Source organism: Eumetopias jubatus, unplaced genomic scaffold (genome assembly GCF_037043125.1).
Source record: "Eumetopias jubatus isolate StellerSeaLion01/CBP00866 unplaced genomic scaffold, mEumJub1_p1.0 scaffold_10, whole genome shotgun sequence".
Lineage (NCBI taxonomy): Eukaryota > Metazoa > Chordata > Mammalia > Carnivora > Otariidae > Eumetopias > Eumetopias jubatus.
The window spans coordinates 113,671,711-113,696,076 of NW_028274816.1; the positions used below are offsets into that span (position 1 = coordinate 113,671,711).

General features: G+C 43.6%; 1 protein-coding gene across 2 annotated transcripts; it reads right to left on the reverse strand.

The window, feature by feature from the left end:
- Window positions 1-6,195: 6,195 nt before the first annotated feature.
- COIL (coilin) lies at window positions 6,196-22,441 on the reverse strand. 2 transcript variants are annotated; one of them, XM_028093013.2, is made up of 7 exons: window positions 22,191-22,441; window positions 14,939-16,052; window positions 14,729-14,815; window positions 14,227-14,274; window positions 11,616-11,685; window positions 8,687-8,775; window positions 6,196-7,166 (listed from the first exon to the last, which is right to left on the reverse strand). In XM_028093013.2, the coding sequence occupies exons 1-7, from the start codon at window positions 22,433-22,435 to the stop codon at window positions 7,083-7,085; spliced, it is 1,737 nt and encodes a 578-aa protein (XP_027948814.1). In that variant the 5' UTR covers window positions 22,436-22,441; the 3' UTR covers window positions 6,196-7,082. The 2 variants fall into 2 exon arrangements, with proteins under 2 accessions (XP_027948814.1, XP_027948815.1); XM_028093014.2 differs by lacking the exons at window positions 6,196-7,166; window positions 11,616-11,685 and having other exon boundaries at window positions 8,696-8,775.
- Between the last annotated feature and the right edge of the window lie 1,925 nt (window positions 22,442-24,366).

Consider the following 24,366-nt stretch of genomic DNA (forward strand, 5'->3'; position numbering starts at 1 on the left):
ACAGAATTTGTAACTGGCCCAGCACGCGTTAGAGCCCATGTTCTAACCCCGTACTGCCTCTGCTGGGTCACTTCCTCTGGCTCTGGTGTCAGCTTAAAAGGGGATTCAGAGGACGCCTGGGGGGTTCAGTCCGTTAAGCGACCCAACTGACTCTTGACTGCGCCTCAGGTCATGATCTCAGGGTCGTGAGATCGAGCCCCGCGTCAGGCTCCATGCCCAGCCCAGCGTGGAACTTGCCTAAGATTCTCCCTCTCCCTTTGCCCCTCCTCCCCTAAAATAAATAAATAAATCTCTTAAAAAAAAAAAAAAAAAAAGGAGGGCGGTGGGGGTGGGGATTGGGCTTCATTATTCTGAAGGTGGCTTCTGGCTTCAACATCATATGACCTCCAGTGCCCCAAGTAGGCACCCAAGGTTTGGCCTCACAACTTTGGCCAGAGCTTTGGTTGCTCTTGAGTCCTTTGTCAGAGCTGTCAGGCTCCCATGGGTACACCTGGATTGTTCGAGCAGCCGGGTGCTAACAGTAACTACATTCTTGTTGATGCAAGAACATTTTTCCAGCGGCATGCGGGATTTTTAGGCACGTTTAGCAGATCCTTTTGACTGAATCGACATCACTTTTGCAGTGAAATGAGTCCACCGTCAAGGTGATCACATGCTAATACTCAGTTGTGACTTTTCTTTCTGAATGTTAATGGTGGTAATGAATGTTATTAATTAGCCTCTCTTGAGTCTGATTAGAGGCTTAAGAGTAGACGAACCCTTCCTGAATAGTGTCACATTTTGCCAACATTATTTTGACTTTTCATTGTAAGCCAAGGGTAGGGCAGGCCCACTGTGGTCATGAAGACACGCGCTCTGACTCGGGGCTCACATGGGGCCCCCAACCCTGACTTCAAAACCCGTCTCCTTCCACGAGGCCAGCAGGTCTCTCAGCGTCGTCTTTCAGGGGCCGGTGAGGCCCAAACCACGAAGGGGTTGTCTTGTCGGCGCGTTAGGTCTGTGGTGATGGTGCAAAAGCAGGGAACTGCAGCGCGTCGGCGCGCAGGGAGCCTGTCGTACCGCGGGGCCTCACACGGGCCATAGGGAAGAGAAGCAACGTCCCTGATAGAGAAGGGACGATTACTGTTAGGAAATCGTGACCTGTGAAGGCACATTTGCTGCTGCGAACCAGAGAACGGTGGTTTTCCCACGGAGAGGCGTGCTGCGTGGTGAGCCCGACGGCCCACACCTTCTGTGGCACACCATCATTACTTGAAATACCGACGGACAGACAACCTGTGGTCGCTCGGACATGGGTCTGGCAGACACCTTCTTGACAACGAACGAAGTCAGTCTCTCACTTCAAGAGCAACTGACTATGTTAGTTGCCAGTGAAAAAATGTGAGCTTTCAGGCAAAAATTAGAAAAATTTGGATTTTCAGATACATTTTGGAAACGTATCTGCTATAGTGAGCTGACAGTTTCCCAATACTCAGAGACTGGTTTGACGAGATCAGATATTTGGCAATATTAATAAATGTAACTTTAAAATGCTACATAATTAAATGTGTGGGAGAGGGCAGATTTCCAGCAAGTTCTGCCAGTACAGCAGCACAGAGACTTCTCTGCCCTTCAGTGAGGGATGGCCGTGACCTCCCAAGGGGGCCTCAGCACGAGAGCCCCAGGGGCGGGGGTTTTGGGGATTTTTCCCTGGGGGGCTCTGTCTCAGCTCCAGGAGTAGCTGCTTCTCACGTTTGCTATTCCGTTAGCGCCCTCTTCATTTCCTACTATAGCCGGTCCCTGGTTACTCCAGTCCCTGTTAGTTAGTAATTTTTTTTTTAATTTTTATGTTAATCACCATACATTCCATCATTAGTTTTTGATGTAGTGTTCCATGATTCATTGTTTGTGCATAACACCCAGTGCTCCATGCAGAACGTGCCCTCTTCAATACCCATCACCAGGCTAACCCATCCCCCCACCCCCCCTCCCCTCTAGAACCCTCAGTTTGTTTTTCAGAGTCCATCGTCTCTCCTGGTTCGTCTCCCCCTCCGATTTACTCCCCTTCATTCTTCCCCTCCTGCTATCTTCTAGAGTTAGTAATTCTTGATAACTAAACTTTTCCTGTCTGAATTCCTGTGTGGCTTCTTTCTCCTAATCGGATCTAGACTGATACAGTAGGCCTTGCGAGCCAGTGCTGGCAACAGAGCCCCAGGAAGAAAAACCAACCAGTACAGTCATTACTGTGAAGGGAGGGGATTCCTGCCGGGCCCCCTCATCTTGGTGAGTGGCAAGAGCTGTCTACTTGACATGGGGGAAGGGGGGTTTGGGTTGAAGGAGAAAGTTTGGAACAGCTCTTTTAGGTGTAAATAAGGAAGTTAAAAGTTAGAACCAAATAGTACCCACATTTGGAGAGTACATAGTTCTCTCACCTGGGACGAGTTTTTGTGATGTCATCCCTTCAGAACAGTTAAAAAGTTTGGGAATGAATGCTCCAACGAATCCAGGTTTGGAAGTAGCTAAAATAAAGTCAGCAGGTAATAAGTTAACAACACAGTGCCCCCAGGGAAGACAACAAAGAGGACATCAGTCATATCAGGGACGTGGACAGAGTTGGAGAACCTGCAGCTGTCACAAGAAGGGAAAAAAGATCCGGTGGGATATTGGACTGGTTGAGTAAGGGTCACAGCTTTTTATACAGAGTTGAATGTCTAAGAGCTAAAGCAGTTTAGAATTTAACCGTGACCATGGTCATGGCAACATTATTTACAACAGCTAAGATGTAGAAACCTAAACATCCATCCACGCATGAATGGATAAAAAGTGTGGTACCTACAAGCGCGAGTGTTATCAGCCTAAAAAATGGCAATCCTGCCATGTGCAACAACACGGATGAACCGAAGGGTGCTATACTAAGTGAAATAAGCCAGGCATAAGGGACAAATACTACATGATTCCACTTATATAAAAATTTAGGACGGTAGGTCTCATGTTAAGAGTTGTTAACATACATACAAAAAACCAAAACAAGGCGCAAGGAAACTTTTGAAGGTGCTGTTTATTAGCTTAATTGTGGTGATGGTTTCATGAATGTATGCATATGTTCCGATTCATCAAATGGAACACATTTAATATGTGCAGTTTTTAGGTTATCAGTTTATAACTCAATCAAGCTCTTTTAAAATAATTTTTTAAATCGAAACAAAAATAATAAAAAACAGACAATTAAAAAACAAAAAAACTGGGGTGCCTGGGTGGCTCCGTCGTTAAGCATCTGCCTTCGGCTCAGGTCATGATCCCAGGGTCCTGGGATCGGGCCCCGCATCGGGCTCCCTGCTCCGCGGGAGGACTGCTTCTCCCTCTCCCACTCCCCCTGCTTGTGTTCCTGCTCTTGCTGTGTCTCTCTCTCTCAAATAAATAAATAATCTCTAAAAACAAAACAAAACAAAAAACAAAAAAGAACTTAATGGTGAGCAGACAACCTGAAGATAGACCAAACTGAGTTGTGGGGCAGAAAGGTCATGAGCCAGAAGTTTCCTGTTCCCAATGACACAGGCCCTGGGGGAAGGGTGTGGAGAGCACCCTACTGCTTACGGTCAGTCCAGGACACAAGAGTTTTAGGGACAGCCACTGAAAAACCTCAGGGAAAAGTACTGCTCTGAAATTACACTAGACGCTTTCTTCTCTAACTGTGTGGTCTTTGGCAAGTTACTCAATCTTACGTTGACAGGAGTTAGATGCGTCACTACTTGAAATCCACAGACTAATCCTGTAATATTCAGGGCTGGCCACTGAGTACTTGCTATTTCCTCATCTAGCACAGGACCACCAGCCCGGGACAAGTGAGGGAAAGACTTAGTCTCGGGGCGCCTGGGTGGCTCAGCTGGTTAAGCGACTGCCTTCGGCTCAGGTCATGATCCTGGAGTCCCGGGATCGAGTCCCGCATCGGGCTCCCTGCTCAGCAGGGAGTCTGCTTCTCCCTCTGACCCTCTTCCCTCTCGTGCTCTCTATCTCTCATTCTCTCTCTCTCTCAAATAAATAAAATCTTTAAAAAAAAAAAAAGAAAGAAAGAAAGACTTAGTCTCTGCCAGGTGCTTTTTGCCCAGCATCTTTCCTCATCTCTTCTTCTCTCTCACTCCTGGAATAAACTGTATGGTTTAGAGTTTCCACATCGGACAATGATCTGATTCCAAGCAAGGGGCGCCTGGATGGCTCAGTTGGTTAAGTGTCTGCCTTCGGCTCAGGTCATGATCCCAGGGTCCTGGGATCGAGTCCCACATTGGGCTCCGTGCTCAACGGGGAGTCTGCTTCTCCCTCTCCCTCTGGTGCTCCCCCTACTTGTGCTCTCTCTCATTCACTCTCTCTCAAATAATCTTTAAAAAAAAAAAGGAATAAATACAGCTACATTTTACGTGGTGGTCCAGTACACACACAGCTATATGTAAATTCTGGGGTTTAAGATTTTATTTATTTGAGAGAGAGCGCACGTGTGCACATGAACCGGGGGAGAGGCAGAGGGAGAGGGAGAAGCAGATTCCCCACTGAGCAGGGAACCCCAGGGGCCTTGATCCCAGGACCCTGGGGTCATGACCTGAGCTGCAGGCAGCTAGCTACGAAACTGAGCCACCCAGTGGTTCAATCTGTTTTATAAAGAAAACTGAAATTTACTGAATGTAGTATTTTTCTATCCTAGTGCATCTTTCAAAGAGGTCATGACCCCCAATTTGACATCATGACCCTTCTAGTAGGCTATCTGTAGTCTGAAAAACACCACTACAGAGGAAAAAGGGGACTCATGAATTGATTACAACCTGAAGAAAACACACCCTGAGGTCAACACTTCCCTTTGATCTAGTCAATGTTTACTAATTGTTTTTTAACTGAAGTAAAACTGACATATAACGTTAGTTCCAGGTGCACAATATGACTCGGTATTTGTATACACTCATTTGTACACACTCATGCAAAACGATAACCACAATAAATCCAGGTAACATCTACCACCATACATAGTTACGGAAAACTTTTTGTGATGAGAATTTAAGATCTACTCTCCTAGCAACTTTCAAATACGGTCACCATGCTATACGTTACATGCCCATGACTTATTTTATAACTGGAAGCTTGTACCTTTTACCCCCATTGCTCGTTTTGCCCACCCCCACCCCCTACCACTGGCAACCACCAATCTGTCCTCTGTATTTGAGTTCCTTTTTTTGGGGGGGGATTGTTTAGACTGCATATATGAGATCATACAATATCTGTCTTTCTCTGACTTATTTCACTTAACACAGTACCCTCAAGGTCCATCCATGTTGCCACAAACGGCAAGATTTCATTCCTTTTTATGGTTGAATAACAAGTACATACATATATATATATACCACATTTTCTTTATCTGTTCATCCATCGATGGACACTTGTTTCCATATCTTGCCTACTGTAAATAATGCTGCAATGAACATAGGGCATACTGTTTTCCTAAGTGGCTGCACAGTGGATTCCCTTTTCTCCACATCCTCACCAACACTCATTATTTCTTGTCTTTTTGATAATATTCATTCTAACAGGTGTGAGGTGATATCTCATTGTGGTTTTGATTTGCATTTCCCTGATGATGATGTTGAGCATTTATTCATATGCCTGTTGGCGCTTACTAGTTACCTTAATTTGTTTTTCAGACCCTGGAAAGAAAGTGTGCTATGCAAGAACCCCAGTGCCAAGATCCCAACATTCACATTGATCTCACACTTTCTGGAGTAATACTTCTCATTACAAATCAATAAATCCAGGCACCTGGGTGGCTCAGTCATTAAGTGTCCGCCTTCGGCTCAGGTCATGATCCCAGGGTTCTGGGATCAAGCCCCACATCAGCACTGGGCTCCCTGCTCAGCAGGGAGTCTGCTTCTCCCTCCCCCACTCCCCCTGCTTGTGTTCCTTCTCTCACTGTCTGTCTGTCAAATAAATAAAATCTTTAAAAGAAAAAAATCAATAAATCCACATCTGATACACATCAATGTCATGCAGGTTAAAAGTAGCATCACCGGCCCAACAGCTCCTAGATCTAATGAATCTCATTGGACTAAACTGTGCAACACCAAACTCTTCAGTCAAAGCAAAATTTTTCCTCTCCAGAACATTTCAATCTCTTGCGTTATTGTGAAACAAGACAGCAATTTGCAATACTCAACTAAACATGATGACTCAGCATGGAAGTTTAGTTCAATATGGTTTTATTTAAAAATCTGCGAAGCTGAAGGAGGAACCTGATCTTTTGTTAAAAAGAAGCAATTTTCACAGTATAGATTTAGCCATTTTAGCTTTGTGTTGAATAATAACAGAAACCGAAGTTTCTGTTCAGTCCTCACTCCAGCACACTCAGCCAGGTGCTTGGGATCTTGTAGCAAGATAACACGTTCCCTGGTCTGAACTCATAGGAGATCCCCTCACCCAGGTGGTACACCAGTTCATCCCAGGCAAACACACAAGGTCTTATTTTCACTGCTCTACACAGGGCTCTGAAAATCCTCAATTTTAAAGTTGAGAAAAATGTGAAAGGATACCTTAACTCATTGCCTGCCAACAAACCCAGCTACTTTTTAATCCTTGACAGTTACAATTATAAAATACTTGCAATTTATAAGATATTCCATATTTAATGGAACAACCCGAATGTTAAAAAATTAGGTCAAGTAACATGCTTTCATGTTTTAAAACATTACTTAATAAAACTTACTAAGACAAGATATGCAGCATTTTCTTGTACTTGGTGTTATAAACTCCTACTGACGATGGCTACTTGACGGTCAAAAAATAAAAAAAAGAAGAAACCAAATATACTGATATGTAACAATGCCTGCAGGGAATGTCATGTTTTAAATTTTGTTCCTGAAATTAAGCCTGGAAGAAGAGAAAAAAAAAAAAAAAGATCTACAAAAAGCAACACCCACGTTATTTTAAATGATGAGGTAGATTTTTTTCCTATGCAGTAAAGTGAACAAAAAATGCATACAACTTTCAAATCTTTTTTTTTTTTTTAAGTTCAGGTTATAGTCACTTTCACGAACAAGACATTCATAAACTATGAGGTGGAGAGGTCATCCTCAAGCAGGCTCTGTACTTGGTATGGTACTCGGAGATTCAACAATCAATCTTGGGTCAATCAACTCTCTCCAAAAAACAGTGATCTGAGGAAAAACACAAAATATTTGGTTTAGAGGCTTCATTTGGAGATCATACAGGTTTCAGTCAGTTAAAAACGTCAGTTAAGTAAATTTCCATTTGTGCAGAATGGTTGAAGACCTGGAATGATCTGAGTCCCAGTAAGTTGAATTCAATTAAGGTAAAAGAATTGTTTACCTAGAATGCAACTACACTTTACATTAAACACATTGCACCTTTCCTTCATTTCCAGCAGGGTAGGGATGGGCCGGGCTGGGTTGTGGGGCAGCTGGTTACCCAGGGTCAATAGGATTTGCTCAACAGGACCCTGTGGCTCAGCGGCCCACAGACTCTTCACAGGCAGAGGTGGCCTTTAAGGGTTATCAGTGGACTCCTTATGCTCAGTTGCACAGCTCTATCCCGTGCTGCCTAAAACTCGGAGGCGGTTCATGTTTTACCAAGAGCGAACAAATGCTAACACTCGGCCATGTGGACGAATCATGAGGGCCATCTAGTGTGAGAGAACGGTAGCTCTGCTTCAAGCCCGTTTAATAAGGCAGAGAAAGGATTCCAAGGTTAATTTTCCAATGTAGTTTCCAAGAATACATTTCAACAAAAAAGTGAAGAGGCATACGCTGCAAATAAAGAAGTTCAGGAGACTTGGCCAAATCTGTTGATCCTAGCACAGACCCTAAAAATGTGTTTTTGGAATAAATCCCTAAGAGTGTCATCTATCCTAAGGACAAAGGAAAACATAGTCTGGTTAGGGTTTCTACAAGTTTACATTTCTAAAATGTTAGTTTGCAATACTGAAAGTTACAGAATAATATCCATAACATTTCAAAGATAAACACCTTAAGAGGAAGCATTTTCTTGAATATAAATTCTATTTCGTTTAATGCTAGCATAGCCGTGCCAGCAACTCTGGAAGTCCGGCTGCCTAAAAGCCCTAAACCAGGTTATTTCCCAAAATGGCAACTTAAGGATTTAAACAGAAGTCAAAAGACAGAATCATCATTTTATGTCATTCTTCAAAACCATCTATGCCGTTGTAAGTCAGAATCACGGTAACATTTGGAAGATAGTAATGACTGCAAGGAGACGTGATGGAGATTTCCAGGGGGGCTGTTAATGTTCTGCTTCTTGACCCAGGTGCCGATGACATGCGTATGTTCATTTATGACACTCCTTCAAGCTATATACTATACATACTTTTCTCAATGTATATATCAATAAGGTTTTTAAATACGCTACGCTTCTCTACTGAAGCCCTTACATAACTATGTTTTTATGCAACTCTACAGTCTTCAATAAAACTTCGTTATTTGTGCACCTCGTCATGTAGGCTCTTTGAGATCCAAGACGGCACCCTAACCTGGTACTGGGCACTGAAACTGCCACCCTGTAGGCAGACCAGAGATCCCAGGGCCGAGGTCTTTTATGACTTTAATACAGGCAGTTCAGGAAGCCTCCATGTCCCCTTCCAGACCACCAGCAGCCAGTCGAGCGAACAGACAAACGACCCCAAGAAGAGAAGCGCACCTACCCGCTTCTCCTGCGTCACAGCGTACTCCACTACCTCAGTTCCATTTTCATTGTGATAAACCAAATCAAACTTCCCAGGTTCTTTCATGGCTGAAACCAGACGGTAGGAAAGAGAGACAATAAATAATTTCCCAGTAGTGAAAATGTTTCTCTACAGAGAATTATATCAATAGAAAAACAACCACAAATTGTCCACTGATGTGGAGGCCGGGTACACACATGAAAGCATGGAGTGCTCAGTGACAGGAGACCCTCAGGAAACCCTGTAACAGCAGACAAGAGCTTCTTGGCCATTTATCAGAGACAATCTCTCTTTCATCGAAGAAAGAAATGAGCTTGATACACTGTTATTAGTACTCTCAAAAAAGATTATGTGTAACCATTAGATAATCCAAAAGATAATTGATATGTTCCAGCTGGGAAAGGTAATCTGAATCTGCAAAATTTGTCTATCTTGCCCTGTCCTCAGAAATGAAACATACTTACTACTTGGTAATACAGCAGTCCTCGCTTTGTATGGTAGTGTGGGGTCATAAAAATGACCATGCAGGCTGAAATTATGCAGAACGATCTGAATAATCAACGGGGAAAATTATGATGGTCTCATGACATTTTAAAAATTGTTGAAACATTAAAACCTCTACTGTACTGAGAGATAAAAAGCAGCAAAACTAATGCTTACGTAGTACACTGTAATCTAAACCACCAAAAACACAGAATTAGTGTTCTATTTCTTTGTTAAGAAACTTATCCAGGTACCTGGCTGGCTCAGTCGGTAGAGCATGCAACTCTAGATCTTGGGATCATGAGTTCGAGCTCCGCCTTAGGTGTAGAGATGACACAAAAATAAAAAAAATCATTTTGTTTTTTTTTAAAGATTTTATTTTTTTTATTTGACAGAGAGAGAAAGACATCGAGAGAGGGAACACAAGCAGGGGGAGCGGGAGAGGAAGAAGCAGGCTTCCCGCTGAGCAGGAGCCCAATGCAGGGCTTGATCCCAGGACCCTGGGATCATGACCTGAGCCGAAGGCAGACACTTAACAACTGAGCCACCCAGGTACCCCTAAAAATAAAAATCTTAAAAAAAAGAAAAGAACATGCTATTATCAAGGTGGTCTGAACAGCGCTTGCCTGCCTTCCTGTCACGTAACGACAACACCGAGTGAGAATCTTTTCCACACCTTGCAGAAGCAGCAGACTCCTTTCTAAGTGTGCATCAGCTTTCAGTATTTTACCCTTTGAGCTCTTATCATCATCATGAAATAGCTCTTAGAGCTTCTCTGCTTCTTTTTTGCAACTGTGTGACGTTTCTGCTGATGTCACTTTGGGGACCTCTTCATCCCTCTGTCACCACCATCCTTCCTCATTTATGTCAAGAAGTTCACATGAACTGCAGTGCCAACACCCGCACGGTCAGCTGTTTCTTCTGACCCCACTTCACCTGAATTCCACTTGGATGTCAACTCCGGAATCATCACTTTCTGTTTCTTTGTTGTACTTTCAGCCTTGTTGACCAATTCCCTACCTCAACATCCACTTTTGTAAAATGCCATGTGGGTTTATCCTTGAGAGACAAGGAGGCAGCACAACCACACACGCTGCAGTGTGTCTGGGGATGAAGTAACAGACACATGGCGACCAGTCACCAGGAGACTTGGAAACGACGTGACTGGTCGCTGATCACGATGCACACCTGTTATTGACATAGTCGTCTGTGGACTGAAGAGCTAGCAGTTATTCACAGCTAACAGCATACCTAATGTCATTGGGAACTGGTGTTATTTAACCAAACCATGGTAACTAAAGATTCTATAGATATATATATCAGAACCATGCAAAGCGAGGACTACCTGTATTTCTATTAGTGAACAGATAAAGCCACTTCTAGATGCTCCAAAGAAGAAAAGTTCTAACTGGATGCTCTCACTGCCAATCACCTGACAAGCAGTGATCAGGCTGTGTCCATGGAATCTGACCATGGACAAACTTCTCTGTCTACCATTCCTAGGAAGGGAGATTTCTTCAAATAAAACCTAATCAGAAGAAAGCTGGAAAACCAATTTAAGTTATATCTAATCATTTACTTAACATTTTAATTGCCTTAGGGCCTGCTAATAAAAGGGATCTCCCCTGCTCTCTGGCCAGGGATCCCCACAACACAACCCAAGTGAAGCCATATACAGTAAAAGCTCTCTTATTCCCAGATTTTAGAACCAATAACAGGTGAGATGAATCAGGGATAAAGCAGGGAAACATTTGAAATAATATGTGAGAGTATGCATGTACATATACTTCAGACATTTTATTTTGACTTAACACACAAAAGTATGTTTTTTAAAAGAAACCAATTCTTTTAAAATAGAGCTGAGTAGGTCTTAGGAGCCTGCTGATTAGAGTTAGCTTTCTTTTATAAACCATATACTTAATATATGTCTGCAATTTCTACAATTACATGTTCTGAGTTGTTTTTTTTTTTAAAGGATGAAAGAATGCAAACACTAGCAAGGCAGTCTAAGTTCAGAATCTTCCTAGATTTTTACCAGATTCCTCCCAATCTCTTTTGGCAGATCCATAATTCAATAAATTTCTTAGTTACACTCTTGGGTCAGCATTCAGTTTGGGTTTCATAGAAATAATTCTTTTTGCAATCAGTGCTCATCAGTTTATGTAATTTTTATGAAATTACATAATTACAGGAAAAAGAACAACTTGCCTAACAGCTTTGGAAACAACTCCAACAACCCTTAGTGGACACACACCTCCACTAGAGGGAGCGTGGGTCCCCAGGGCTGCTCTGTGCCGACAGGGGTAGTGGAGAGAGTTAGTCACACAGGCCAAGGCAGAGAGCAGCTCCTGGGTATAAAAGCTATTTAGAAACCAACGTAGATATGAAGAGCCTAAATTTTCAAATTCTTTTCTAGAAGACTCACCAGGTAAGGATGAAAGAATTTCTATATCTACTTGCTGGGTCTCTGGATTGTGGCTTAGTATTTTTCCTTCCTTTCAAAAATAAAAGTCCAAGTCAAAAACCAACATGTGAAACATTGAGAATATACTAAAACCACCGAATTATACACTTTAAAACAGTTAAAATGGTGAATTTTACATTATATATATTTTATCTCAATACTAAAACTTTTTTTAGGGGCACCTGGGTGGCTCAGTTGGTTAAGTGTCTGCCTTCGGCTCAGGTCATGATCCCAGGGTCCTGCATCAGGCTCCCTGCTCAGCAGGGAGTCTGCTTCTCCTTCTCTCTCTCTCTGCCCCCCTCACCCCCCACTTATGCTCTCTCTCTCTCAAATAAATAAAGTCTTAAAAAAATTTTTTTAGGGGCACCTAGGTGTCTTAGTCGTTGAGCATCTGCCTTTGGCTCGGGTCATGATCCCAGGACCCCAGGATCGAGCCCCACATCGGGCTCCTTGCTCAGCAGGAAGCCTGCTTCTCCCTCTCCCGTTCCCCCTGCTTGTGTCCCCTCTCTTGATGCCTCTCTCTGTCAAATAAATAAAATTTAAAAAAAAAAAATTTTTTTTTTTAAATAAATCAACCTGTAGGAGAAATAAAACTCCCACACCTCAAGCCAGTATTTTCCCTGGTCTAAATCATCCCAGAGGCAAGTACCACGCAACTAGGGACAGTCCCTGTAGCCCAAAGCCTGCTAATTCTTCAAACTAGCCAATCCTAAACTATTTCCCCCATCCTGCCTTGCCTTATCCCAAGGAAACCCCAATAAAGGCCCTGGCACAGGCTTTCTCCTCACTCCTGCTTCTGCCTCCAAATGACGTCCCCCAGGGACGCTTTCCCCCAGGGGCCCGCATGACATGCATTCCCTGCTCCCTCGGGAAATGTAAGTAAGACATTCTTTCTTCAGGGCGCCTGGGTGGCTCAGTTGGTTAAGCAACTGCCTTCGGCTCAGGTCATGATCCTGGAGTCCCGGGATTGAGTCCCACATCGCGCTCCCTGCTCAGCAGGGAGTCTGCTTCTCCCTCTGACCCTCTTCCCTCTCGTGCTATCTCTCATTCTCTCTCTCTCAAATAAATAAATAAAATCTAAAAAAAAAAAAAGAAAGAAAGAAATTCTTTCTTCATTGCACTGACTTCTGCGGAGTCGCTCAGTCTCCTCCATTGATTAAAATCCCGCAGGTAGGTGCGTACACGTGAGACAGGGTCCGAGCAGAGGAGACTACATTCTTTGAAGACAGATTTGACTTCTGAAGACAAGCTTCAGGAATCAAGCCAGTGATCAAGCTAGATAGCAGCACTTGAGGTCAAAGCAAAAATTGGGACTGATTTTTACTCTGCAAATGGTTTTGAAAATAATTTCCAGAAAGTTCTAAAAATACCGGGAAAGTAAGCAAATAGCGTTCCAGGCTAATAACTGTGATGACCAACTTTGACTTAATATGCATTTTTTTAAAAAATAAGTATCACCTAGACTTATAATTTGTAGAGGCTGTAGGACATATGAATTCTATATTTATCTATCTCCCCATATATCACAGAATTAAAGTCCTTTTCTACCGTAAGGTGACAAAACATCCCAGTTTGCCCAAGACAGGTCCATTTATATTTCCTTCCAGGACAGTTATTAATATAATATTAATCCTTTTCTTCATTCACAAGTATCCTGCTTTAGATGATAACTTATATGTCACCTATAATAAGAGGCTAAGATGAAAAATGTGATAAAAAAACAATTACCTCCAACTGACCTACCAAACCCCTTCATGAACCGATTCTTCTTCTAGTCTGCTTTTGAGGAAAGGTTCTTACCAGGATTTTAAAAGTCTTCCAAGGTTTAAAAAAAAAAAAAGTCTTCCAAGGTATCAACTCAGATTAAATCAAATCTCCTTGTACTTTCTCTGTATTATTTGTTAACATTATCAATTATTACTTTCTAAATGGACTTATATTCCATACATTACATCGAAATAAGAAATTATGCATTTTAACAGAATTTTGAATGGGTGAAAAAGGGAAAGAAACATGTGATTCTGTAATCCCACTGGAGTTAAGCTTTTACTGAACTATGATAAAGCTCATACCAACGTAAAGTCCTACACAGATGTTTAGTGAATAAATTCCAAGGATGATATTTGTGAATTACCTGTGGTTAATGGATAATGCAAAAGGGGCCATGTTAGACCATAAGAATCTGCAGTAATTCACAATTATATAAAATAGATTCCTATGATGAAAATAATCAAATTTTCTGGCTGAGAGCTATTTATTATTTCCTTTCAAAGTTTACGATCCTGGGGGAGTGGCATTCAAATAAGCTTGCAAATGTCTAAGCTGGTTAGAAAAAAATGACTTAAAAAAATTAAACCTCGTCATTGTCCTACATTCATCCCCAAGTGCAAGGAAAACAACACTGGGGGGGCTCCACAGTGATATTATTAAAAAGTTTACATTTTGATAATGTTCCCATTTTCCACTTTACAACATTTACTCCAAAAAAGCAAAATTATCCATATTAGCAGTACTAAATACAACTTTAGCTTCTTCAAAATACTAACAGTTAGTTTTAAATAAAAAGCCTTACCTTATAGTCAGAGACATCAGGAGAATAATCAGACGTTAGTTCCAAAAGCTACAAAAGAATAAAGAGCCCACAAATATACAAACTTTGTGGTTCCTCTCCTCCGCCCCTGAGAAAATGTGCCGGGTTGGGGTGCCCACCCCGCCACTCTGGGGGCCCTACCATGAACCTATGGCAAAACAGGGGTTCCAGTGGGAAAGGTTTCTTTGGTTTGGGGGAGGATGTTGGGGGGGCTTGGTGATATGTAGAGCCTTTTTTGAGTACTTGCTATATTCTGGACATTGGGCTAAGCCATTTTTATTCATTCATGAAATAATAAGTAGGCACCTACTGGATGCTAGGCACAAGTAGGCACCTACTATGTACCAGGCACAAGAAGAGGAGAGATATGATCTGGAAAGGGTCTATATACATCTACATATATAATCCTGAGCTGCTCACGAGTAAGTTTATTTGGAGGGAGGATAATCTTTTTTGTTGTAATTGTTGTGGTTTTAAAATATACCTTAAAAGCAATCTTTTCTCCAACTTGAGGAGGAGCTGCTAACAGTGGTAATAAACTGTAGTCCTTCTTGTGTGTCTCTACTGGATTCTGAAAAACAGCATCAGTCATGGGACTCTGTTACTGGTGAAAAAAAGCGAACCCGTGACACCCACTCCAGACGCACCCCGTGGGAGAAGGGGAAGAGGTACGCTTAGGAGAAATCATACTTGCCTGGATAATAGTAGATGAGTTTGTGACCATTTCATTTAATTGCTGGTGCTTCTGATGTTCGGCGTTTCTATTTAACACAAAGGAAATGGCCTGCCCTCGGCCTCGGCCTCTACCCCGCATCCCCCGGCCCCTAGCCCCCTTCCAAGAAAGAAGGTCCTCTCCTCTCCCCCAACCTCTTCCCAAACTGGCGGGGAGAGTCACGTTGGGAGGAGGGGCAGGAGGGGTGGGTCTGGCACCGTTGGCTTCAGAATGCTTCCACGCGGCAGCACTGGGAGTCTGTGAGCAGGGCCCCGGGCCTGGGCAGCCTCGTCCTGCAAAGAGGCCTACTGGCTTCAGGAACCCGGCAGCGCGCTCCGGGGTGCTCTTGGACACCGTGCACTGGTCATCTGACTCTGAGCTAGAGTCTGAACTAGAAGACGACGTTCTGGTTGTCTTGCCCTTGACGGCGGTAGAGTTAAAGCCAGTTTTGGCGGCCACTTTGTTTGCAGCTGTGTTTTTGGTAGAGGGTCCCTCCTTTGATGACTCAGTTGATATTCTCTCTGAGGAATTTCTGACCTCCAAGATGACATGCCTGAGACCATCGCTGGTTGATTCATGGTAGGACTCGGACTCTGAGGAGGAAATGGGACTATCTTTTGTGCTAATGGCCGTGCCACCTTTCCTTTTGGCTTTGACCAGGCTGTTTCTAGCAGGTGAGCCTTTCGGAGGACCACAGTTCGGGGCGGCCCAGTCCTTCACTGTCTGTGCTTTGGAAGACCTGGAGTTCTTTGTCTGCTTTTTATATTCACATTTCTCCTTTCTCTTTGGTGATTTTCTCTTGGTTTCTTCGTCATCACCATCCACCACACTACACATGGCTTTGTTTTTCCTCTTGCTTTTTTTCCTCACACTCAGATCTATGACAGCTTTTGGTTCTAGATCCAAGGTCTTCTCATCATTACTATTCTCTTGCTTCTTCCAATGCTTCTTTGAATTCTTGTAATCTAGTTCAGTTTCTTCACCCTCCTCCAACTTAAATGCCCTCTTCTTTGCTTTTTTAGGTAATAAATGACTATCATCACCATTCTTGATGGTCACGGTGTTCTCAGCAGCTGCTCTCTCTTCTAATTTAACTCTACCAAAACAACAAGAGAAAAAGCCGCAGTGAGTAAGTAATTCATAAGCACGTCTCCAGGACACAGTTATATAGTGGGATGGTTGTGTGTTATCGTTGCCGCCAGGCAATGAAAAAATGTCAAATCACTTAAGGACAAAAGACTCTTTTTGACAAAATGGCCTATATGGTATCACTTATGGTCAGCTTTCAAATGACTAGTTTTATGTATTGTGTATCTACTGCATCCCAAATATTTTCTAGACCTTTTCTCTAATCTAAATGCCACCATGAAGTAGGTATCCTTCACGTTAAAACAGATCACAGAATTACAGTTCAGACATGTAACTCGCCCAAGATCCACAGTGGATAAGCAGCAGAAATGGGATTCAAACTGCAGTTTGTCTAACTTCAAAGTTCACGATCTTTCCACTCTATTAGACTGCCTATCCCAAATGGTGATAATGCAGAGTATCCATTTTTGTTTTTAAATGTGGGCTGCTTTTTCTTAAAATCAGATTTTACTTTTATTCTGTTGAAATTTAGGAAAAAATGCTCTAACAAGTTATGTTCTCTGGGACAGTGACAAGCCATTGTAAAATTCAATTCTGTGATCATTTATTTTATGTGTCAACTTGACTGGGCCATGAGTGCCCAGAGATTTGGTTAAACACTGTTCTGGGTTTGTCTATGAAGGTGTTTCTAGATGAGATTAACATTTGAATTGGTAGACTAAGTCAAACAGAATGCCCACCCCAATGTGAGTGGGCCTCACCCAATCCACGGAAGGCCTGTATGGAATTCCCTCTCTCTGCCCAACTGTCTGAGCTGGGACCTCAGCCTTCCCCTGCCTTCAGACTCAAACTAAGACTGGAACTTAACACCATCAACTCCCCTGGATCTCAAGCCTTTGGACTTGGACTGCAACCATATCATCGGTTCTCCTGGGTCTCCAGCTTGCTAACGGTGGATCTTGGGACCCCTCAGCCTCCATAATCTCATGAGCCAATTCCTTATAACAAGTTCATATCTATCTCTCTATATATCTATTATCGCCTATTGTTTCTGTTTCTCTGGAGAACCCTAACACACTCCATCCAAAATTATTATCATAGCAAAGAAACTCTGTTGTTCCATGAACTGGCAACAGCTAATTCTGTTATGTGCAGTCCAATGATGGACTGTCCCCAGTGTCAAATACATAGAGGGTGCTTAAAACTGCCTGCTAAAAACAGACATTATACTTTTAATACATTTATATCCAGCTATATATTTCATCAAGTTTTTTTAGTGACCATAGAAAGATTAGATAATCATATTTGAAAAAAAAAAGGGTATAATTGGGGAATAAGAAGATACAGGCATTTAAAAACAATTTTTTATGGGATAGTAATCCTGTGATTTATCACAATGTGGTAGCTGAAAAAAACATCCACAATTATTCTTCAGAATACACAAACACACAGACTCATACAAATCAAAGTAAAATCAAAGCTACTGACATCAGGATAAAGAGAGAAATAAAAGTCTGCAAGATCAAGGATTTAATTTATAAAAACACATGACTCTCTATTCCCAAGATGGACCTCAGCATCTAGCAGCAAGGAAGTAATTCTCAAATGGGCAAAAAGTAGGCTGGCATCCTATGAATCTAAGAACTACTGAGGAACTTGTAGTATATTGGACTGTCCCCTGACATTTTTGATAAATTGGTTTTACTTCTAGCAATGTTATGATTCAAGCTTCAATTCTGAGGCAACCAGTTAGGACCAAATTTCCCATCAAACTTTGAAAATGGTTGCAAGACTCTCAGTTCAGTCATTGTGGTTTACTAAATCACTGGAACACAGCACCTGCTGCCATTCACGAGCCCCCAATACCTTCACGCTTTCAAAACGCAGCCCTTGGCATCACCTCACCTATTCTGAAGACATCGGATCTGTGGATATTGGCTTAAAGGTCCTGTGATTGTTACAGCCTCACTCACTATATGCTATTCCTGAGGAGAATCATTTCCGTTTGGAACACAGTAAGAATGAGAGACAAACTGCCATCCAGAGGATAAGAAATGGTTCATTAGGGTCTGCTGAGTTACCATTCCTTTCAGGGTGTACACTTTCCCTGGGAACGTCCTTCATTTCTCTACTTGTATCACAGATAACAAATGTAGCTGTCCTTGGATGAAGAGAAGTGAATTAACTATGTAAGGGGCGCCTGGGCGGCTCAGTCGTTCAGTGACTGCCTTCGGCTCAGGTCATGATCCCAGGGTCCTGGGATCGAGCCCCGCGTCGGGCTCCCTGCTCCGCGGGGAGCCTGCTTCTCCCTCCCCTACTCCCCCTCCTTGTGTTCCTGCTCTCTCTCTCTCTCTCTCTCTGTGTCAAGTAGAAAAATAAAATCTTAAAAAATAAAAAAAGAATTACCTATGTAATTAGCAATAAAAGAGATTTAATTCCAAGAAATTTTTAAAACAGACTCTTCAATGTTCAGGCAAACTCTGCAGGGCAAGCTGGGTGGTATTATCAAAATGCGAGGCACTCCCTTTATTTTTTTAAGATTTATTTGAGAGAGAGAGAGCACGCACCCAAGCAAGTGGGGGGAGAGGCAGAGGGAGAGAATCTTTAAGCAGACTCCCCACTGAGCGCGGAGCCCAGTGCTGGGCTCAATCTCACAACCCACAAAATCACGACCTAAGCAGAAACCAAGAGTCTGACTGACATTCAACCGATTGAGCTACCCAGGCACCCCAAAAGGCAAGGCACTCCCTTTAAATGTGCAATTTCACTTCTAGGATTCTGTCATACGGAAATACAGCCATGCCCAGCTGCACAGCCTGAGACCCCAAACCCACTGCCTGCCAAGGCCAAAAAGACTGGATTCAAATCCTTCTTCTCCCACTTTAAGTAGAATTTTTAGATATTACCTCAACCTTTCTCATTTGTAAAACTGGGGACAGTGATAATAATTACAACACTCAGATGAGCTATCATCTATGTTTACAGCAGTGCCAGACTCAGAGCAAGTACTCCCCAAATGTGAACTCTAACTTTTATCAACACAATAATCGTTAGTCCAGTGAGGACAGGAGCTGGCGGGTTTTTAATGAATTTGTCCCACCAAATGCAGGTGAAATTCAAGACGGAGAGTGAAAAGGTAGAGCTGCACCCTCTCTGGGTCCCCTCAGTTCCCTGCAGCCTCCCTCCTGCCTGGCTGCTGCATTATCACCTTCAGAGAGGTTAAGGTACTTGACCAAGGGAACACGGCTAATGAGTCATGATTCAAACCTAGGGTTCTGACTCCAGACCTTGAACTCTTAATCACTTTGCTCTCTTACCTTTCACACGATACTGAACAAAAGTAACTCATATATTGTTGGCATAAATACAGACCCGTACAACTTTTCTGGAGGCCAATTTGACAGTACTTACCAAATTTTAAAATCTGACCAAAAAGTACCTCTTCTAGGAATGTATCCTGCTAAACCACTGCCCAAGTACACAAGGCCATACAAGTATGTTCACTACAGCAGTATGTACCACTGAAAAACAAAACAGCCATCATGGGGGGCGGGGGGGGGCAGGCTGGCTGGCTCAGTCGGTGGAGTGTGTGACTTTTGATCTCAGGGTTGTGTTTGGGCCCCACGCTGGATGTAGAGATTACTTAAAAACAAAATCTTAAAACAAAACAAAAACAAAGATGCCATGGTCTAAATGTTTGTGTCCCTGTAAAAATCATATGTTGAAACCCTAACCGCCAAGGTGATGGAATTAGGAGGTGGGGGCTTTGCAAGGTGCTTAGGTCATGAGGGTGGAACCCTCACGACCCAGATTAGTGCTCCTATAAAAGAGACCCTATAGCCCTCCCTAGCTAGTCCCTTCCACAGTGAGAAGGTGCCATCTAAGAACCAGAAAGCAAGCCTCACCAGACACTGAATCTGCTGGCACCCTGATCTTGGACTTCCTGCCCCTAGAACTGTGAGAAATAAATTCCTGTTGTTTATAAGCTACCAGTTTATGGTATTTTTATCATAGCAGCCCAAATGCACGAAGATAACAACCTAAAAGGTCCATCAGTAAGAGGCTGGTTAAAGAAACTGACACGGTCATGTAAAAGAATACTACATGGCGGGGCGCCTGGGTGGCTCAGCTGGTTAGGCGACTGCCTTCGGCTCAGGTCGTGGTCCCGGGGTCCTGGGATCGAGCCCCGCATCGGGCTCCCTGCTCGGCGGGGAGCCTGCTTCTCCCTCTCCCGCTCCCCCTGCTCGTGTTCCCTCTCTCACTGTGTCTCTCTCTGTCAAATAAATAAATAAAATCTTAAAAAAAAATACAAGAATTTTTCCAAATTCAGTTTTTTCCTAAGGTCTGCCCCATTTACCACCGAAGCCAGCTGCAAAGGTATTTCTTACCACACACAATTGTGCATTTGAAGTGTTTAGGAGAAATTCTGCCTGCCATTGTGCTGTATTTATTTCCTATGACAGCTGTCATGGGTTGCTTTTGACATTAACTTCATTATAAAGAGTATAATTCCCAGATAATTCATTAATTGAGGTATAACTGCAGTTAGTGAGCAGCAAGTTATTAATTCATTAGGCAGGGAATAGTTCAGAAAGTAAACTTAATAGGAGGGTAGGCAGTCCTTGCAACTGAATTGTAATAAGTAGTCCCTGAATTGCAGAAATAATGGAGAGCCATTACAGTGAAGAAAAAGGAAAAAGAACTCTTTTTGAAATTTGGACTATTTCAAATTGTCTTTAGAAACAGCTAAAACACTCTTAACAAATCACAGCATTCCTGATTTTAAGAGAGAGACACACACACAAAGATGTAGTTATTGTTCCAAACTGAATTCCTGGATATTCTGAAGAAATCTTACAAAATCTGACATGTTCTAAGGAACAGAATTTTCAACAAAGAGCAAGCAGAGAAGTAGCCTGGTTCATAACTCCAGAATTTTTTCATTGTAGCTGAGCTTTAAAAGAAGCCCTGAGGGCGCCTGGGTGGCTCAGTCGGTTAAGCGACGGCCTTCGGCTCAGGTCAGGATCCTGGAGTCCCGGGATCGAGTCCCGCATCGGGCTCCCTGCTGAGCGGGGAGTCTGCTTCTCCCTCTGACCCTCCCCCCTCTCATGTACTCTCTCTATCTCATTCTCTCTCTCAAATAAATAAAATATTAAAAATAAATAAAATAAAATAAAAGCCCTAAATAAATTAGTCAAAAAATCCAAACCGACATGATCATGTCTTACCATTTTATTGAGACAAATCAACCACACATGGGCAAGTCATACCACAACGGCTCCCTAATACTCATCTCAGTATCACTTTTTTTAATTTCCAGAAGCATATTCAAAACTATTTTAGGGCGCCTGGGTGGCTCAGTTGGTTAAGCAACTGCCTTCAGCTCAGGTCATGATCCTAGAGTCCCAGGATTGAGTCCCACATCGGGCTCCCCGCTCAGTGGGGAGTCTGCTTCTCCCTCTGACCCTCTCCCCTCTCATGCTCTCTCTCAGTCTCTCTCTCTCAAATAAATAAATAAAAAAAAATCTTAAAAAAAAAACTATTTTATTTCCCAATTCACAACCCAAAGGGTCCCAAATACCTATTTAAAAGAACCACAAAACACCCACGTTATGACAAGAATGACACCGTAAGTCTCAGAAGATCTCGCAGGAGCACTACGGTAGGACGAACCACACGCTTTGAAGAAAACGCGACTGTTCCTGTTTGCCTGGGTCCCCTGCACCTGACCCCGAGAGCCGCCAGGGGAAGGCCGGGTCTCAGGCACATCTGCACCAAGCGCACTTCACAGTGTCCCGCTGAGCGCCCGCCTAATCAGGGCTGAAAGAAACACACGCCCAGCCCACGCACAGGATCAGGGTCTTTCCAAGTTTGGTCCACCAATCACCCGGCTCAGAAGCATTCCGGGGAAGGATGCTCCTCACCCTGCGGCTCCCTGAGCCCGAAACCTGCCTAGCCCAATCAGCATCTCCTGGGTTCACGAGCGCGCAGCCTGACAGCCCCACCCCACGCCCGCCCCCACTCCCCACCCCACACCCCCCACCCCACGCGCGGCCCCCGAGGGGCCGCGGCGCCCCGGGCGTGCGCAGGCGCGTCCCCGGCCCGCCGCCCTCCCAGCCACCGCCAACCCCGCCGCAGCGCGCACCTGAGGCAGTCGTTGTCTCGTACCAAGCGCGCGCTCTCGGCTGGGGGCAAGAGCCCCCCCTCCAAGTAGAGGCCCAGGAGGGCCCCAGAACTGAAGCCGAAGCGCTGGCGGATGAGACTAATGAGATCCGTGACCACTCGGCATCTGTTCAAGTCGACAAGAAGCCAGAAGGCCGTGCAGTGCGGGGTAGCCGGCGGCGGGTAATCAAATTGAAGCCGTAGCCTAACCGTCTCGGAGGCCGCCATCTTGCCCGATGCTCAACGGAAGCCGAGAGACACCACTGGGCTACCGAGAGGCGTGCTCGGCGGCCCGCCCCCTGGGGCCTTTTAACGTATGCCCCCTATTGGCTCCAAGTGGCTACTACAGGCTCCGTGACCCGCAAGAACGCCGAGCGGGGTTGATTGGATTCAATTCTGTTCATCACTGGGCTAGGGAAGAGTCTAAGTGAATTACTTTCCCGCTGAGCTCTGCGCAGGGTCCGAATTTAGGCAGCTCTCTGGATAAACATGCACTTCTCAGTAGTTGTCTTCTAAGATATTTGCTTTTAGACGGAAGAGAATTTTAAAAAAACAGTAACTCTCGATACATTTAATTGACAAAATTTTTCATTGTAAAGAGTTGGAAAAGATACAATTCCTAGTGTGTTGTAAATATCCACGTTTTAAAATAAAACCGTTAGGGGGCGCCTGGGTGGCTCGGTTAAGCGACTGCTTTCGGCTCAGGTCATGATCCTGGAGTCCCGGAATCGAGTCCCGCATGGGGCTCCCTGCTCAGCGGGGAGCCTGCTTCTCCCCCTGACCCTACCACCCCTCATGCTCTCCCTCTCACTTTCTCTCAAACAAATAAAAAAAAATAAAATAAAACCGTTAGGGACGGCTGGGTGGCTCAGTTGTTTAGCATCTACCTTCGGCGCAGGTCATGATCCCAGGGCCCTGGGATCCAGCCCCGCATCCGCGGGAAGCCTGCTTCTCCCTCTTCCACTCCCCCTGCTTGTGTTCCCTCTCTCTCTGTGTTTCTGTCTGTCAAATAAATAAAATCTAAAAATAAAACCATTAATCAGAGCTTTACATGTGCCTCGTGGAATTTAGAGACCTGAGCAATACAATACCTACCACCATCCATATTTTAAAATATAAAAATAAGCCCTCTCATTAGCCCCTAGCTAAGTAAATGATAAATTGTACATCGTTTAAATTTCCATTCTCTACCATAGTATATTAATTCCTTTAGTTTTCATGAGAAAGATATGAATTATAAACTATTAGTATTCCCATGTTGAAGAATTTTTTAAAAGATCAGAGATGGGCGCCTGGGTGGCTCAGTCGTTAAGCGTCTGCCTTTGGCTCGGGTCATGGTCCCAGGGTCCTGGGATCGAGTCCCACAGCGGGCTCCCTGCTCAACAGGAGTCTGCTTCTCCCTCTCCCACTCCCCCTGCTTGTGTTCCCTCTCTCACTGTGTCTCTCTCTCAAATAAATAAATAAAATCTTTAAAAAAAAAAAGGTTCAGAGAGATGAAGCTACTAACCCAAGGTCACTGGACTAGTAAGTGCTAATACTTTGTAGTCAGTGGAAACATTGAGAAAAAAATGTTTTTGTAAATTTTATTTTCTTGTAACCTTATGCTGTAGGTCTTCTGATTGAATTATCATTACTATTAAGATCAAAATAGCACACATTTTGGTAATTATTAAACAGGGAAAATAAAATGGACATGGAAACATATTCTATTAATGAAATAAATGGAGGTGTGTGCTTTTTTTTTTTTTAATTAGTCCAAGTCTTTCTGGATGAATATTCCTAAATGAGGCAGGGCTCCACATGGATTCTGGGTCTATTTTTTGTTTTTATAGATGTAAAGTCCTAAGAAAACGTGTTCATTATGTAAGTAGATAAGACTAGAAGGACTTGGGGCGCCTGGGTGGCTTAGTCATTAAGCGTCTGCCTTCGGCTCAGGTCATGGTCCCGGGGTCCTGGGATCGATCCCCGCATTGGGCTCCCTGCTCTGCGGGAAACCTGCTTCTCCCTCTCCCACTCCGCCTGCTTGTTGTGTGCCCTCTCTCGCTGTGTCTCTCTCTGTCAAATAAATAAATAAAATCTTAAAAAAAAAGCCTAGAAGGACTAACGTCGCTGGCAATGTCAGCCAATTCCTGCCAAGTTACATGCTAAAGTTACCTAGA

Excerpts from the sequence above, each read along its gene's own strand:
- COIL (XM_028093013.2), bottom strand. The coding sequence starts at position 22,435 with ATGGCGGCCTCCGAGACGGTTAGGCTACGGCTTCAATTTGATTACCCG. Across the intron at positions 14,816-14,938 it reads ACTCATCTACTATTATCCAG|AATCCAGTAGAGACACACAA; the intron begins GCAAGTATGATT and ends GCTGTTTTTCAG. Across the intron at positions 14,275-14,728 it reads GAGAAAAGATTGCTTTTAAG|CTTTTGGAACTAACGTCTGA; the intron begins GTATATTTTAAA and ends ATTCTTTTGTAG.